This window comes from Homalodisca vitripennis, chromosome 7 (assembly GCF_021130785.1).
Source record: "Homalodisca vitripennis isolate AUS2020 chromosome 7, UT_GWSS_2.1, whole genome shotgun sequence".
NCBI classification, from domain to species: domain Eukaryota; kingdom Metazoa; phylum Arthropoda; class Insecta; order Hemiptera; family Cicadellidae; genus Homalodisca; species Homalodisca vitripennis.
In genome coordinates, this window is record NC_060213.1 from 53551263 (window position 1) to 53570548 (window position 19286).

At 30.5% G+C, this 19286-nt stretch overlaps 1 protein-coding gene across 7 annotated transcripts in view; it reads right to left on the reverse strand.

The window, feature by feature from the left end:
• The window catches only part of LOC124365823, a 213786-nt gene that overhangs the window by 52303 nt on the left and 142197 nt on the right, over positions 1 to 19286 (reverse strand). For 4 of the 7 annotated variants that reach the window (XM_046821867.1, XM_046821865.1, XM_046821872.1 and 1 more), the window contains 4 exons: positions 17817 to 17923; positions 8981 to 9122; positions 2726 to 2852; positions 751 to 870 (listed from right to left, as the gene is read on the reverse strand). In XM_046821867.1, coding sequence (XP_046677823.1) covers positions 751 to 870; positions 2726 to 2852; positions 8981 to 9122; positions 17817 to 17923 — 496 coding nt within the window. Of the gene's footprint in view, positions 1 to 750; positions 871 to 2725; positions 2853 to 8980; positions 9123 to 14374; positions 14482 to 17816; positions 17924 to 19286 lie in introns of all 7 variants that reach the window. The other 3 variants (XM_046821868.1, XM_046821866.1, XM_046821870.1) reach the window with 1 other exon arrangement.

The following is a 19286-nucleotide window of genomic DNA, read 5'->3' on the forward strand; positions in this document are numbered from 1 at the left end:
GAATTTTCACATATCATAAATGGTAAATTGGATAAATGTTTTAATTTTAAATAAAAAAATGGTTTTTTCCCAAACTTACGTTTTTATTAAAACAAGATAAAAAACTAAACATTTTTGTATAGCTTATTAGATAGGTACATTAACAGAATGGTGTGTACTGCATTTATTTAGATAATTTGGTTCAAAAGATCTAAAACATTAATTTTTAATTTTCATTCTGAGTAAAGTCCAGTTCAGTCCATAATATAAATAATCTGATTTTGAATAAAAAGCAGGAACTAAGTCCTATTTATTACTTTTTTTTAACAAGATAATGGAAAATATTTTTTGTTTTAAATATTTTTAACAATGTAACCTGTAAGACTTATATTCTTTTAAAAAATCAATTTTTTGCTCTGAAAAAGGTTTGATTTTAAATTGGTTTTTAAAACATTACTGATTTTTACATTATTACTAGTTATAGCCAAGTATGTGTAGGTTAAAATGAAATAACTGCAACAATATAAAAGTTATTTTTCAAGAAAGATTTAAATTGGATATAATCAATAAATTCTGTTACAACCTTGAAGATCTATATGATATCTCAATCTCAACTATTTGATCAGAACTCAATGTAGTACTATGGTAATGTGAAACATAGCATCCAATCTGTAACATGAGGAAGTTTTACTATATTTTGATATTATTTGTTATTCTTCTTATAATCATGCAACATTTTTGTTTCTTGCCGAGAATGTGGTTTAAGCTGACCTTTTCCTCTCCCTTAATCTCCACACTGATGTGCAGTCTGATAGCTCCAGACACCGCTGACTTGTCCGTCCTCTTCTCCAGATTGTACCAGACTTCCATCTCCCCCGACAGTGTACGAACCTGGAGAAAATAGATACTTTAGTATTCAATGAAAGAAAATTCTTTCACAGTTACAGGTAAAGAGTTTCCATGTGTAGCTCTAATTTTGAAGCATTGTATTGAAGATAACGTCAATAGTTTTGAATGCCAAGCGTAGAACATTAATAAGAAAATGGCTCTAATGCTTTGTACAGTAGTACATAATTATTTTTTAAATTAGAAAGCTCGTTTATCTCGATATCTCGCAAAATTTTAAGGATTATAAAGAAGTAAGTTGTTTCTAAATACGTACATTCTTTTAAAATACTTATTTCTCTCTGGATTGTATTATACCTTGATGAATATACTATATGAACGTTCCATTATGAATGAAACCATTTTCCATTTAATTCTTTTAGATGGTTTAACTTAATTATGTATACTGTCGAATACCTGAGACAATGTTTCCCAAATTAATTTTAGTATACATGGCCAGCATTGAATGTTACAATTGAATAGTTAACATTCGAGCATATTAAATGCAATCAAGTCATTATCCAAGGACATAACCAGCGAGGGAGTCTAAGGGTTCCCAAACTCCCCAAAATTTTCCATTTTTGTCAATTACGTTTTTATTAAACGATTATTATTATGTAAATAATTTAGTATTACTGACATGTACTGATGAAAGATTGTTCTCGAGAAAGGAATGGGTCAAGAACTTTTGAAGGAACAAAATGGGGCCTTAATCTTTGTCTACTGCGAGAAAATATCAGTTGTCTGAACCCCTCAAAATTTTTTAATGGCTACGTTCTTGTCAGTATCAAATCTGTTTTGATTTGTGCGTTTTGTTTACAATAGTTTAAAAGATATTTTAAATGATCTTGGTACTTAAAGCCCTTTTTTACTATGATTCGTGAGATCTAAGATATAACTATTCACTTTCTAAACTCATAAAGGGCACTATCTTGATACTATACAAGATAAAAAAAACGTGAAAAAACAAAACTTATTTGGGTTTGGTCAAAGCTTCTCAAAAATTTTTACATTTTGAGCATCACATATAATGTTTGAGACATAAAATCTGTACAAATAGTAGGTATGTTCCACCACCTTAACATTTTCATTGAATGAGGCTCGCTCATGAGATCTGTGTATTAAATTTAATTTCTGTCTATTAAAAAGATTAGTTATTGTGTGAACAAGTCCTTAATGTATTGCATAAGCCCATTCATTTACAGACACAAGTTTTAATTGTTGTAGTTTTGTGATATAGGAGTAATGATCCGTGAATAATAATGATAGTATTAGCCGAATTTCTGTGAAACCAACGTCAAAGTCAACACGAAAAGTAATAATTTTTTGTAAGTTATCAGTTGAAGGTAAACCATAATTCTTAGATCATTGCCAGATATGATAAGAAGAAAAATCAGCGTTAACAATTTAAGAATAGATTAAGGGATTTATTAGTTAAAGAAGTATTTTATTAAATTGAAAAGTTGTACAACATGTAAATAAAGTTTGTAAAATAATTGTGTAGTACATAAGACCTAGTTTTTAGAACATATTGTAACTATAAATTACAAAATGACACTATTCTTTGTACACTGATGTACATTTTGTTTGAATAATGCTATTTGAAATTGAAGTATTCACTACTAAGTCTTAGAAAAAAACATTCTTGAAGTTCTTTATTATTTGGATTATCTCAATAAAGTACTTGTGTTTGTATTAGTTTAGTAAAAACACGCATATTGAATGTTTCAATTGAAGCAAATTTTGGTTGTGCATTCTGTGTTGGGAAGAAAAAAGAGAAGCATGAATACTTTCTCCTATTTACACATACACCCTCAGACATTAAGGAAGTCTTTAAGAATGTGAATTATAACAATCTTACCTCAATTATGGTCTGACCCAAGAAATCATCAGACTCTCTCGTCAGTTTTTGTCGAAGTTTAGCTTTCAGATCATTGTCTTCATCCCAAACCCTGACTTTGATCCGGTCAGAAGAGTTGTGGCACTCACTGAAAAATGTATTTAATTTGGTATTTACAAAAAACACCTCTTCCAAATAAAAATGTAAAACCTTATTTCAACAGTAAGGCTAATGTAAGAAACAAAAGGGTTGATATTGACCCTTTCAAAGCTGCTTCTTAGTGTTTAGTTGAATATTCAAAATTTCTAGTTCAGAAAAACGATGCATAATCAGTTATTATTATTGTTTCCTATAGGAGACTAATGGTTATAGATGATAAATTAATTTGAATGTCTATTTTTTTATTGTATTTGAATGTAAAAACTTGACTTACATAGGAAAATTAGCTGTTTTGTTTTACTGTTCACTATGTAAAAAACAACATTAATTATCTTTAAATAATAATAATGTCCAAACCAATGCAAAGCAAACATGAGAAGCAGTCTTGGTATTTCCATGACTTAACTGTTATGAAATGTGATTTTGTCTAGACTAAGCTGTTTGTCTAAAATTACTAATAAGAGTCTTGTGAAGTAACAATTAGATAATAGAAAAAATAGAAAAGCAGTTGAGGGACTGACCTACTGAACTGACTACTTCTTATAACAGACTTTGAAAACATATCTTGAAAAAGTATGCTTGCTAGTAAATGGTAATTTTTTATATTTTAAAATAATATGTTAGACTCAATTCTTTAAAAAGTTTCATATTTTCTATTCATTTTATACATTATAAATGGTTTGTAACATTGTTTACATTTAATATTTTACTATGATCACTGACTTCTAAATATTAAAAAAATTTATATATTTTGATTATTATTGTTTATATTAGTTTCTATAATTTGGTCAGTATAATTTTCACTACAATCTTGTATTTCCAAAATAATTACTTAATTTTTATATTAACAAAATAAAATTACGTTAAACGGGTTTATAACTACTACTTAAATAAGAAATAAAAATTTTGGAATAAAATCTTACTGAATATCTTGTTGTACTTATAAGTTTCTTGTTTGAAATGGTTTGTTTAATTTATCTTTTAAAAAGTCAGTAATTGGTTTTAACGTTTCTTCAGAAAATTTTTTATAAACATTTGTTTTTAAATCATTTTTTTTAAGTGATGTAAGGTACGGCCCAATGTAATTGAGTAAAGGCTATAATTATAATCAGCAGAAAGACTAATTTTCTTCCAGGATTACATTACGGCTTTGTTAGCTAGAAAAGATCCAATCAATTTATTTTTAATCTCGTCAGGACGAAACTAGTAGAGGACTTGAATAGGAATTAATATTACCTGTGCTGAACTTCAATTTTCATTTCAATGAGCTTTAAATACCGCTATTAAATGACATAGTAATTTAATAAATTTGTCGTTCGATTCATTAATAGATAAATTAGTAGTCTCTAGATTTTTTCAAACTAATCCATAGCCCACCAAAAAAGTAGTCACTTCAATAAAGATCAACAGTAACTTCTCACTAGTACGCCTGGACAGCCACTGAACAGAGAAACGCCCTGCCTGACATCAAAATGGCCTTGATAGTGCTGCCCCTAGCAGTTACAGAGCGAGCAAGCATGACGTGAAATGAAAGTTTTTTCCCCGCACAAAACATATATCCATAGCCTGCCAAATAAAGTAGTCACTTCACAAAAAACCCCTATTAAAAGTCTAAAGTTAAATGAGCTATTAAAATAACAGATTAAAACTTTACTTATCATATACTGTATCTGTTTAGATATATCATTCTGACTGCTAATACTCTCAGTATTGTCACACATTCACTATATATATTATGTGAAGTCACGAAGTACAGATTGTAGAAAAAGATGCCTATAAATTGCATGGTCTGTAATTAAAAGAAATTCATTCAGTATAGTAAATAATGTACCAAGTATCTGCATCCCAAAAGAAACGTTCAGTGATATTTGGCCTTTTGTCTAAAATCATTGAAGTTTTAGTATATGATCAGCTAAGCAGTTTCCTGTACAAGAATAAAACTATTTCTATATTCTAGTATTATTATAGAAAAAAATAAGTCAAATGGCAATGTTGAGGTATTAGGTATGGAGAAATTATGTCTCACAGCTTTTGAAACACATAATTTGCTTAGGCCTCTCTGTGGTTATAGCAGACCATTAGGTTTTTAAAATCATTCATTTTTATGAGAAAGTTGTCTGTGCAAGACGTCTTTTTTATTTTATAAATGATGCCTTAGTAATTGAATATAAAACCTTGTGTTAATGAGGTGTGGTGTGATCTGAGATTAATTGGGTGATTCTCAGGCTCTGTTTTAGGTTATTCTTAATATCTATAAAAGATTTGCCTATTTCACTAAATAAGGCAAGTTGTTTTGCAAATTAAACTACTTCTTTACATTATAAATAAAATAAAATCTGTGTTAAAAATCAGTAAATAATGCTTTGCAGTGATTTGAGTCCAATGGTTTTCTATGAAATAAACCATAAGGAACTTTAAAGTTTATCCAATAAAGGAGTTCTTTGCAGTTGGTAAATTTGTTTTGGTGCTTAGTCAAACTGTTTTATTACTATCTCTTTATTAGTTGCTTTTATGTCATACAGAAATTTAAAAATAGTTATAAACTCTAGTTATTGTTTATATATTGTTCATGTACTCAATGTAATCTATAATTATTGCGTAAAATATAGAATTTTGGTTTTGAAATTTTTATTAATGCATACCTTGGTAACAAAAAATGTTTAACAACATAACATTTAGAAAATTATTGAATAAACAATTGGTGGTTTTAAGATACTGCTCATTATCTGTGATAAATATTAATAAGAATATTTAGGTTTGGAATTTTGCAGTAACTCTGACATTGTTAATGTATGTAAAATCAATTATTGATTTAGTCTTGAAACAAATTTGCTTCAAACTCAATGAGAGTCTAAATATGTGTTAAAGTTTAATCCTAAATTGATAAGAATTGGCCTTGAAGTAAATTAAAATTTAATCAGAAACTGTCTGAATTAAAAATAATAACCTTATTTTATGTTTTTTATACAAATTTTCTCCGGTATATTATATTCCTCCAGTAAATAATTAACATTTATAGAAAAATCAGTGGCTACGTTAGAACAACAAAATGTTCCACAAAGCTGATAAACGTTAATTGAGATGGATTGTGCAGTTCTGTCACACAAGTTGCATAAAACAAACTAAATCCTCTTTCACTAAGGATTTACCGCTGGGCGCCAGGCAGGATGGTTTGATACCGTAAAAGCCCATCCGTCACTGCCTGTTATGTTGTGTAGCCTTGACAGATTGGCACAAACGTTGTTTTATGTTCGTCCAGCCATGTTTTGACTTGGTGAGAACATCAATGTGTCAGAATGCATCAGACCATGTGATGGCAGGTGTTAAATTAGTGGAAGTGGAGCTTTCAGTTTAATACGGCTTTACCAGGTGTTGTTTGGAAAAGTTGGTGCTTTGGTTGCACGAAATCTACAACCGGGGTAGGATGAATCCTCCATCCACCCTACAATAATGAAGGATCCATTCTAATAGTAATCAAAAGAAGGAACTTGATTCCTAAATTATAGATTCAAATTGTTCAAGAGAATACTTACATCTTTTCATACATAGCAAGAAAGTATGTAAAATCATCAAAAATTTTAGTTGAACTAAAATACAATTTTGTTTAAACCACCCAGTTATTTTTCATGCAGATGCTGATAATTATTTGACATTAAAGTTATTTTAAATATGCTAAAATAATATAGTTAACTATGAAGCTTAATATCATTAAAAAATGGCATGGTAAAAGTGTTAACTAGAATCCACACCCTGGTTTTTCTAACTACAAAAAGGTGACTAAAATAGCATATTTACTAAAAAAATCAGTTAAGATAGTAGTTTAGTTAAAAAATATTATTACATGTTTTTGTTATGTATTAATTTATACTAGTATAAAACAAAGCAAAATTGTAAATATACATCATAATTGTAATTTTTCCATTGTAATGAAACCCCAAATTCTGTTTCAGTCAGGAAAACTGACCATTATGATCTGATAGACCAGTCGGCACAACTTCCACTTTAATTTCACTTGAGTTCAGAGTGGTGGAAACAATGTATATCAAGGTTCAAGAATTTGTAATTATTCTTGTAACTGGAAGGTTGAGTCTGTGAATATTGAAAGAGAACACTATGTCCTCGAGAATGTTATTTTCTCTTTCTTTAGATTTGTTGAGTCTGTCAACATTGAAGTCACCCACAGTACATATATCACTTCTATCTGTGGGAATAGAATTCAGAAGTTCATTTAATAATGTTAGATTCTCACTCAGAGAACTACTAGGTGGGTGATCCCAATTACATACAGACATCCATTTTTGAGAGGAGGGACTTTTAATTGCCACCACTTCAAGGACCATTTCAACTCTGAAGCCTTCCAACTCAACGGTTTGTGCGTTTATTTCAGCCCTATTGGTTTAGAAAATGGCCACCCTCCTTTTTGGTGATGTGACTTTCCAATGTTGGAATAACATCATACTAGGGAATACAACATTACATTGAATTCTTTCTGAATTATGCCCATGTTCTGTTACCACAACAATGTATGGATGAGAAGATTGAAGTAAATGGGTCTTTAACTCATTTCTCAGTCTGCCCATATTTTGAAGAAAATAGTCTTTTTGTTCTATTATGGAATGGTAGATCAACCGTCCTATCCATTGCTTGAGATGAGAGTTTGCAATGAATCTGGTTTTGAAGTTATGTTTCCACTTTTATTATTGCATTTGCTGATATTCTAAAAAATGTCAAACGATAATCTATAAATTTTCATGTATAAATTATCTAAAATAAATAGAAACTCTAAAAATAATAATAAGGCGATTCCAAACATTTTACATACCTTGTATATAATAATAGTATCTGGCTGTTAACATACTTATTAGTACGGGATTTGAAAAAATGAAACATTTATGAAAACTATTTAATGGATTATATAGCTTTCTTAAAAGTATGTACATCTTCTTTTATAAAAATATAATGTTTAAATCAGATGTAATATTGGTTTTGGTGGTCCGATTTAATTTTATATGTCATAAGTTTGCTGATGTTTTATAATTTTGTTCAAAGAGGAGTTTTATCATTGCAACCCTAAAATTTAACCAAAAGCAGTTTCTAATTCCAGAAAAAAACAAACTCCACCAACTGTTCATTAAAGTAAAAGAAATGGGTTAATAAAATGCTGCACTAAGTACATCATGTACTATTTTAATACTAATACAGTAAGGATTATTATGAAGAATTTACTTCCTTTTGTTCACGTGGAATAAGTTTTTCAGGTGATATCCGTAACATATTTTACTACGGTTGAGTGTAACCAAATGGAAAAATTCCATATTTCCAAAGGCAAGAAAACTACTCATAGTAATATTAAACAAGTCTGGAAACTGTTAATCTAAGACAGTGGTGTAAACAGAACTTTGTTTTTGTAGGGCTCACACAACGGTTAGTTTAGGATGTACTTTGCCCAGAATATTCTTGAGTTTTAAGACCTTATAAATGTATGTTATTCTAGCTTAAAACAAATTACTGGATGGAATTTTAATATTTTTCAACATTTCTGGGGGTCTTGAAACCACTGTGCTCTTCCCCCTTATACAAACCCATGATTTAAGATACTTATATGATATAAATTTCTAGTGTATTGTAACCTTTCAACTGTCTTTATAATTTAAGTGTAAATATCAAAAGGCTGTTTTTTACCCAATCCCTTGTAATTATATAAACAAATATGGGCATAGAATTAGTAAAAGTGTCTGAATTTAAAGTATTAATTGGGGGACACCCTTGCACAATTCACAAGCCATGATGAGCAGTAGCAGTTCTTGTCTTCTAAATAGATTCGATTATAGATTCTCTAAAGGTCATACTGATTGGATATTTTAATTGTTAAGTGTCAGAAAGTAAAGTTGAATTAATTTATTCCTCACTCATCTAAGCTGCAAGTAAAATAGTTCTAAAGCTACAAACACAAGTAAAACTGAGTGTAAAGGTATAACTACTAAATCCAACAATAGTGAGTTTCGTACTCATATACCACCTCATATATGTTTTCACGTGTCGTATGTATTCCAGAAACACCTCAAAACACAGAAAACTACAAAACACTCAAAAATATACAAAATAAACAGAACTCACAAGTAAAACTTCTCGTTCCACACAGGATTCAGTTCAGCCGGCATTGTCTTGGTTCTCTTCTTGACTTTGCCAACTTGTACGGTCACATAAGGGTCTGATGTCCCGCTCTTATCCTTGGCAATCAGACCTTGTGCACAAATTACTGCAAAAAACAATGATATTTCAAGAAGTGGGCAGTACTAAGTTCTGCACGAGGAAGCAAATATTATTATACTTACTTGTTATTGGCATAAAATCAAAATAGGAGCAGTTTTTTCGTTAATTCCTTTCTAATGTATATAGAAAAAAACAATACAGGCAAATAATGAGTTGTATTTAAATAATTACAGAAAAAATTCAGCAGTTTTTAAGTTTTTAATACCTGAGTACCTAACATGTTACTATGTTTGAGCTCAGTATAAGGGGAAAGTAAAGTTTGCTTACGTTAACTACCTACTTTTAAATATATCAGCAAATATTGTAGATAAATATTTATCTTATTAATGTAATGAATTATATAAAAAACAACAGTTTTAGATGTTTTTGACACATAACAGTTCTAAAGCACGAGTTTTATGAAACATTTTCCTTTTTCACACAGTATTTGTTTCAAGACATGAAGGGCAGTTTGATTAGCACCACTTAAAACTTCAAAGATTTTGGTGTAAAAGTTTAATTGGGACAAATTATTTTAGTGATTGGTGAACAAACACTAATTCCATTTTAATTAATTAATTGAAACCTTAACTTTTGGTGTAAACATTCATTACACTTACAGCATTCTTACAAAGAATAAAAATTTCATTGCTTTCAGGAATAAATTTCCAGAAATGGTTATGGGCTTTAAAATTATTCATTCTAATACCAAGACGGAAATCACCCATTCCGTGGGTGTAATTTCAATGTTCAACCGCAAAGAGTGAAATATACAAGGATTTATTTTCTTTCGAAGCATGGAAAATCCAAACAACATTTTTTTTAATATCTAAGACCGGTACCTACCATTTTTAAAGTGATCCGTTTTAAAGCCTTACTCTAATACTTTTCACTGTACAATTTGAAATTGAAATACATTTACTGGTCAAGTTGAAAAACTGCAAAAATCTATGAGCACTGAAAATTGTATAGCTGCATGCCTTTATACAGTAGTGTTACCTAATTGAAAACAATCTACAAATAGGGAATATAATATATGATGTCTACAGTTAATTTAAATTGTAGAATGTACGTGAAATAATAATAAGGCACTCAAAGAGCATTTACAAAGGTTCAATCACTCACAAGGTATTACTCCATGCTCTTGACGGGGTATTACAAGTAATTCTACACTCTACCCAAACTTTTGTGGTAAGTCAAATGGACATAAACTACTCATAAAAGAAGAGATGAGTCAAAGTGGTTCTAAATCTACAAAGACAATGTAAAACAATTACAATACTGAAGATTCAAGTTCTATGTGAGATAACTTAACAAACAAATTGAAATACCATACTTCTACTGATAAATAATTACTGGTAAAACACTACATTGAAAATCTATGTTAGGAAAGTTCACTTAAAAATAAACTAGATGACTTAAAAAAATTGAGCCATATTAACATATTGAACTTTAATATAGCTTCTTAAGCTGATAAATATGAAGGTATTATATCGCATGATTCAAGTAAACCGTTTCCATTTAATTAAAAAACTAACCTATAGTACAAGTGAAACCCAAAGAATACCATCCTTTCCAAAATTATAAATGAGAAACGCAGTAAAAAAGATTTGATGCCTTAAATACTGGAGATGCCAGAATATAAGTCATAGATCACATTTTTCTAAATTTAATCACAGCTTTCATAACTCCCGTTATAAATAATAAATGATGTTACAATAAATAATATAAGAAAAATTTGAGATTAATTTCATACTCTTATTGAAGTAGCGATTAAATTGTTTTTAGTACTGTACGGCAATGCCACATTTACAGTGTGTTAAAATTACATAAGTACACATACAATTATACAGATGAAATATTTAAATACTATTTGTGAGTTATAGTAATAACATGAAATGAACACATTTTGTGTTGTTGGTTACCGGTATGAAAACTTTACCTCTGGAAACATTTATGTACATTAAACATTAATGTTCTACACATTGAACATAAACTCGATTATTCTGACACTAAACATCAAAACTCAAAACATCGAACATCAATTGTTAACATCAAACACTGACGGCTTGCTATCTAACGAGCGCAGCATACACTTAGTGTCGTGTCTTGTTTTATAAACACGTGTCGAGCTAAAGTCATAAAAAAATATAAACAGTTCGAGTGAGAAAAGAGAAGAATGGACAAGTACAGAGAGAAACAATAAAAAGTGTCTACATAGAAATGCTTGTGATGTGAAAAAGAATAATTCATCAACCAAAATAAGTTTCAAAATAGTTTTTGGGTGATGAGTGGACAAAATGTGTAGAGCTTGTGTTGGCGGAAGAGTGGTTTTTTGTGTAGTTTTGTATGGTGTAGTGTGAGTTTGTATGTATAGCTGCATGTTTTATCAGGTGCTATAATGAGTGTGACTAGTATAATGCGCAAGATTGAAATATTATAAAAGTAAGTGAAGAAATGTGTTTGTGACGAAATGGACGTTACTAAAATCATCAACACTATGCACTGTGTCATCATTATCAAAGCAAATTGAGATAAAATTTATGTGACCTATTCATTTTACAATATTATCACGGTTAAAAAAATATTTTGATTTCAAAATTCTTTGTAAATGGTGTACATTTTAAGTTTTGGGATTAAGTAACTGACATTGAAAAGCTACTAAAATCAGTGATTTACTTTTTTAGCAAAACGTTTTTGAAATTATTTTGGTTGAAGGGATGCATTTGGCTTAATTTCATAACGTGACCACACATTTTTGAGCAACATGGTCAACTGACGGTTTTTTTAATTTGGACTGATTCGGGGTTTCAGCACTGTAAAGTCATGAGAAACAGGTTATTAAGCCAGATGCATTACGGCTAATCTACCAAAGTTCCGACTTTCCCATTGCCTACGGGGGTTACGGGGAGTGTTACGTGATCAGATGTGAATAGTCAGCTTCACACCAGCAGGCATACCAACATCACACAACCACATGTACCCGGGTTATAAGGTTAGTAGCACAGGAAAGTGGTAGAAATAAACTAAATAAGGAGAAATTGACAAGTTTGGTTGTATCCAGCTTTGCAAGTGGGGTTAAAACGCATCGCTCTGCTGAACCATAAATATTTAACAATGGCTCCTGCAATTCAGAGTAAAGGACATACATAATTTTAGTCTGAACAGAAATCTTAACCTTTATTTTCTAAAGTATTTATTCTATGTATTGATTATATTACAGTATTATTGTATTTTTAAACTTAAAATTGGTTTGTTTTATTTGAAATGTATAAACTATTGTCTATGGAGTTATGATTATCCTATTTCAAATATTATATGTAAAATATTTCTGGAATAAATGTCATTGATTCATTTTGAAAATAAATTGTACAGATTCAACGTATAAAATAAATGTATAAAAAAGTAAAATGAAATTCACAGTTCTTTCCTAAAAGAAAATCAACAACGTCCCTAAACCTTTATATTTTGAAAAAATTTAAACTTATATTTTGAAATATTTGGTAAAAAAGAGTTTTTTACAAAAATAGTAATATCATATGTTTTCAAATTTTATTTGGACGAGTATTTGCTATAAATAAAATCAACAATACGCTCTAAAACTAAGTTTATTTCTGCTCTAAGATCATAAAACTGAACTTTTAACATAAAACACAATTAAAACAATTTTTAGATTAGGAAAGTTAAAATATAGCATTTTTTTAACTTAAGAAGTTGAATCAAACATATTCATCAATAATCTACTAAATTTGTGTAGCATGCAGTTGTTATAAAATATGAATAATGTAGTGGTGTTGAGCAAATATTTGGTTTATAATTTTATAGAATAAATTGGACGTTATAGAAAAGATGGAAATAATTTTGCAATAATTTATAAGACATTAAAATATATTTGTTAAAGTTCATTTTAAATACTTGTTATTTTGCTTCTTCTTCCCTAATTATGATTGGGTTTTTTTTGTGTAGAGGTGAAGTGAAACTTTTCAAAATAGCAGTCCTCATCGTATTATATATCGAATCAAAGATGTTATACACAAAGTTCAACATCGTTCATAATGTATTATTTTATGTTTAAAAAAAATGGAGGTCATTTAAAATGTATACTCTCAAAATAGTTTAAATAATAACGCTCTTCTTGCTAAACCGTAACTGTTTAAACATTTGTGAAATATTATCAGAAACGATCGCTATAGCAATACATTTTGTGTCATGACAAAACTTTACACTCTACTAAAATAGGCGTGGCTAATTAATACACGCGTAAGCGTATCCACGTGTGTTGGCGTGTATTTTGAATCTATAGTAGGAGACATGACATTTTTACCATATTTATTTGATAAATACTATAAAATTGTTGAACAGTTGTGGATTTAATTTTTAATACTTTTTCATATAATGTGTCACATCCATTCACAGTTAGAGAGTAAAACAAAAAAAATTTGATCAAAGTTCAAGCTGTCTTATGAAGATATAACAAATATGTCAGTTAACTCTTATCAATCCAAGAGTTGTGATAAGGAAGAAATATGTATGACATACAACAGTAACATTTGAATTCGACCGGAATTTCGTTCAGTGCTAAGATTATTGCATTTAGTGAATAACATCGGAACTAATGTTTTCTGTTCTTGATTTGGGAAGTCATTAGATTGAGGCTGTAATTATTAAGGTTTTTAATATATCCATATCTTCCAACGTTATAAAAGGGGTCTATAAAAAAGGGGGCTATAAAAAGGGGTCACAAAATAAAATTAAAGACTTTGATCTGTTTGAGATTTTTTGTTGTAATCTGTGTGATTAATTTTTGTAAATTAGTAATTTTTTTGTTACTTTCGCGTGACATTTTTGGTGGATGGAATTTGAGTGTCGGAAGTTTTAGGGGTAGTAAATTAATGTTTTCATATAAACGAAAATACGCTGATTTATTTTGGTTTATTCCTCAATATATCATAAAATTTCAATGTTTTATCAATGGTTTCAATCATTTACAAGTCTTTAAATAAAAATAAAAACAGTGGTGTAGGAATGGGTACATGGCGACTAAGATCCAAAAATATTCCGAATGTAATAGAATGGAGGAATTCCGTAATGATCTCAAAGGTTATCGTTTAAAGTGGACTTCTAAAGAAAGTACTGAACTTTCTGATTAAAAAAGAACAAACAGCATGGAAATTAGGAACGGATGGTGGGGATGAAGGTTGGCATGTGGTCAATGTGTGTCGGCGGCAGGCAAACCAGCGGTACCTCGCCTAGCCTAACCTGTTATTGCGATCTTGCAGGACCATTTAGACGTGCCCTCAAGCACAATATCCTCGGCTTGCTCGAGCGAGTCTATATGAGTGTCCGGGTCCATCGTGAAAGTCTTTCTGTTGAGCATAACAATTAGAACAACAACAACAACAACAACAGACAACATATAGACAGGGTGCAAGACGAGGAGACGCAGGCTCGAACACGTTCGCTGGAACACAGTGTGGTGGGTGGATGGGTTTAGGGTGAGGAGGGGATCAGGAGAGGCTAAATTAGTTGGTGTTGAAATAATAAAGTAAAAAATAAGGGTTTGACGATTAAAAAACACTGTAATGTCGTTTCAATTAACTATTCAAATAAATGAACTTAAAATGTAATGTGTGAATTAAATCGATTTTTAACGAGAAAATATTTTACCGAAATGTAATTTATATCTGTTAAAACAAGACCACATGTTTGATTTTAACGACACTTGAACTTTCCCGAGAAACTTTGTTCGAGATTCACTTGACTAAAAATACTTTGGATGATTACATTCCTCTAAGAGGCGATTGCGAGAGGAGAGCCTATTATTATGAAGGAGCCTTCATTTTGGAGACAGGCAATTTCATTACTGCTGCTATATTGCGTTTAGGAAAAGAAGGCGCTCTCCCTCTCTCTGCAAGGTTGACATTTACTGATTTTATGAGTATAACGGCACATGAAATTCAATTTGATTTAATATGGTTAAACGATGTATCAATGGTTTCATAACACATTTATTAAGATTCAGCAGTAAAATAATTAATTATGTCATGAAAAGTTACATGTACTAATAGACAAATGTTTTAAAGTAGTACGTGTTGCTTACCAAATTTTATAAACACACGAATAATTTTTGTGGTGAAACATATAACGTACTTCAGTTATACCGATTGTAATGTCAATTATTAATTATTATCATAATAAGTTATAAAAAAAAACTGCCTACACATAACTACTATGGGCAAAGAGCCCAGTTATTGAAAATATCTATTTTAAAATCCCACGGAGTCCAAAAACGTATATAGGAATGGTGTTTTCCGTGTGGCAAAAAGAAAAATTTTGACCAATTTCGATAAAGGTAATTTATAAAGACTCGAATTTATTTTTTAAGCAATATGTATCCAAAACGGAAAAAAACATTTTCTGAAATCCATTACAACCGTTAGGTTTTAAAGTTTACATGCTAAAACAAATTCTTAGCTAAATCGCACAAACTAAAGTCATGATAAATGGCATCAATTATCTGTAAAATATTGATTGTTTTGTTTGATAAATGCATTGAAATTGAAATGATGAACACAAATGGTCTAATTTTATCGGAATTTGGCAAGCTAATAAAAATAATATCACTAGACAAGTTGTACTGTATTACCCAGTGAACAATGATATTTGCCTAACTAATCATATTTGTGTTTTATGTTCAAAAAACTTTAAATGAAAAAGTCCCTTTAAGATTATGTAATTTTTACGTATAAGTTAACTTAATCCAAGCTAGCCGAATAAAATCCGAAGTTTTAAAATAAAGAACGGTTGGGAAGAGTTAAACTAGACCAGTCAGTATTCACGAACAGTGAATCACTAGTTAGTTTAGAAAAAGTTTCACTAATTTACACCTATTTAGCTCGATGGGACGGAGAGCAACGCACTCCGTAACTAAGGGCCGCACAATAGTGCGTAACTAAGCGACGTCTCCCGGTCAAACAATAGGGTCTGAACCAATTCACTGCAGATAGAGCCCAAGTTATCTCAACGAGGGGACGAGGTTAGTTACAGACGCTAACGAGTGCCTTTCTCCTCCTCTTCGATAACGATCACCTGATTTTCTCTTGTTGATAAACTTTATCTCAGGCGTGATTTCGGTCTTCTCATTCTTTTACGTTTAAAAGCTGTTTAAAGAAGTATCACAAAGTGGTTTAGGAGTATTTATTTCAATTTAAATTAATTTTATGTAAAAAGTATTTATTCCTTAAAGTCCTCAAAATTTTACCGCGAAGAACTTCCAAAGAGATGAACAGTAATGCCTTGAGAAGCTTATAAAATGTTTAATGCTACTTTTCTATGGATTTCAAGGAAGCAACAATGTCTGAAAATAAATGTATGTTTTTATGTGTTTAGAAACACTAATTGTACTGTGTATGTAGCTTCATAATTATAAAATTAGTTACAGTCAAAATATGATGATAAACTCTATTATGGGTTAACTGTTGTAAGCACAGAAGAAATTTTAATGATTACTCATCGTTGATAAAAGATTAGGCTCTGTCACAAAGTAAAAATAAAAGTTACGGTGGAAACGTAAATTCACTTCCACTTGTTTAATAATAAACTCTCTAATTCCTTAGTTTGATGGCATAGTAGGTTTTTTGTACTTAGATTTCTTGTAGTAGGAATTAAATAAGTTAAAAACTGCATTTTTGGATCACAGTTGATACATTTAAAACAGCAATGCTATTTTAAGAACAACGCCGTGAGAGAAATACTTCTTAGCCTTTATCTTCAAGGAAGAAAAGATTTACTACAGAAAAAAAACATGATAAAATTAGCATAAAATTTAATATTAAAAAGGCATTATTTATTTGAATGAAAATTTAGCCAGCAAGAAAAGTTTTGTACTGAATGTGAGTGACAATGTTTATAATTAACCAGGCATGTGAGAAGAGCGCTTGGGGGTCTCTCACCGACAGAGAGTGATGGCCGGTATTTAAATTGGTCTACCAGTGACTACTTTACGCGGTAAGTTAAACCTTTGGCAAATCAGTGTTAAATCACAACTATATATTTATCCCGTTAAACTTACTAGATGACACAAATATCGTCAAATTTCAGAATTAAAAGAACAATTTATAAAAAACAGAACAAAAATAACTCAAATTAAAAAAATTATAATATAGTAATAAATAAAAATAAATGACATATATACGTCATTAATAAATTAAAATTATTCAGCAATCCAAATTAAAGCACAGCATAATAATATGTACAGTCCAAGAGCTTTAAAACAGCAATAAACTAAACAATATTAACTGTGAATATTGAGTGTAGCTTTAGGCTTACCCTCCGCTTAGTTCAGCGACTGAAATCTGAAATGTTATAGACTTGACTCCTGGAATCGTGAGTCATGTACTTTAAAGAGAAATAAAATTCAGCGACAAAGAAGCTCAAAACGAACTCTTTGCATCGTTTCGACATCAGAATCAAGCGTAATCTAGGTCTAATCAGATTTCAGACGCTGTACTACTCGGAAGGTGAACTAGAGCTAAATTCAATCGGTCAAATAACTAATAACGGAACAACAATTGAACAAAAGCAACAACAGCAAGGAATGGCAGTTTGATGGGAGGGGGAGGAGGGAGAGTGAACACTTTACAAACAGTTGTACAACACAAGATGACAATAACATGTGTTAGCCAGTCAACCTGTCACCAACCTGTGATGGCGATCTTTGCCGACCATTTCGATGTGCCGTCCAGTACGGACTGCTTCACAGCCTTCATGTGCCCAATATGGCTCTTCTCTTCAGCGCCGAATATCGCCCTAGCATCAGCACTCCATATTTATATCCATACTTGACCACATCACCAATACTCATCCATAGTTCATTATAGATACGGGTGATCAGAAAAGAGTGCAATAAACTTATGTGACTGTTAATACTCATGATTCGAAACAAAAAACGTCCTGTATATATGTAAACACTATTTTCAGTTGAGAGGCATCATCTGTTGTGACAGGTATGTTGCTTTCTGCTTGTAAAAGCGTACCTTTAAAGTGGTCGTGCTCGCGTATGCGTTAACAGAGTTTGTTGAAAAATGACCGTTGGAATCGTAATAAAAGTTCTAAATTATTGTTATTTTTTAAATTTGTATTACTGCAATGGAATTAAAAAAATTGACATTGAATGTTTTAACAGGCTCCATTTCAGGATAATCAAAGCAAATAACACAATTTGTTTGAGTTTTTCTCTTACTGGTGATCAAAATTTTTGTAAAGTTTGTTGTCTGCAGATTTACTAGTTTTATAAAATAATAGTTTTTTATAAAAAATAAAAAATGGCGGATTGCGATTAAACAACACATGTCTTGAACAATGCTTTCTGCAGGACATTTGGAACCATGAGTAATAACAGTTACAAAAGTGTGTGGCACTCTTTTCTGAACAGCTTGTTCAAGTACACACATATTGGGTAGGGTACGATAAGCGGACCCGGTGTTTTATATCGAAATTGGCAAACGATATTACTTAATCATAACCATCGATATAATAAGTCGGTACTAATTAATTATTTTGAACAATTAACTTAAATAATCTATATCACAGCTGTAAACACTTTAAGAAATACAAATAATACACGTATAGTAATATTTCAATTCTGCAACATGTTGGACTCGTACCGAAAAGCACATTATGTGAAATTTGTGGCAAAGAAACAACTGTAACTGTGAGAGGAGCAAATATGGTAGCCTTCAGTTTTCCTACTTTTGGATATAATAATTTGTTTGATCACTGTAAATGTTAAATTCATATTTTAATTTAAAACATGATTATTATTGAGGACTATAGATACTTTTATATCGATTGATAGTCTAGGATTTGAGATGCGAATAATCGGTATCGATGGTTACATTCTTCGATATAAAAACCCGGGTTCGCTTATCGTACCCTACCCCATATATTTACCACAATATAAATAAGCAGACTGATGAGTACTTATCACTTGTATATATATTATAATATAGCACTGTACTCGCCACATCTTAGAATGCATCCATATTTATTTTATAATAATCCCACCATTAATATATCCATACTTCTTCATACTACCACACTGTCATGAAGCTGTCGTCACCCACAGTGCACACACAACATGACATGATATAAATATTTCATAATTATTATA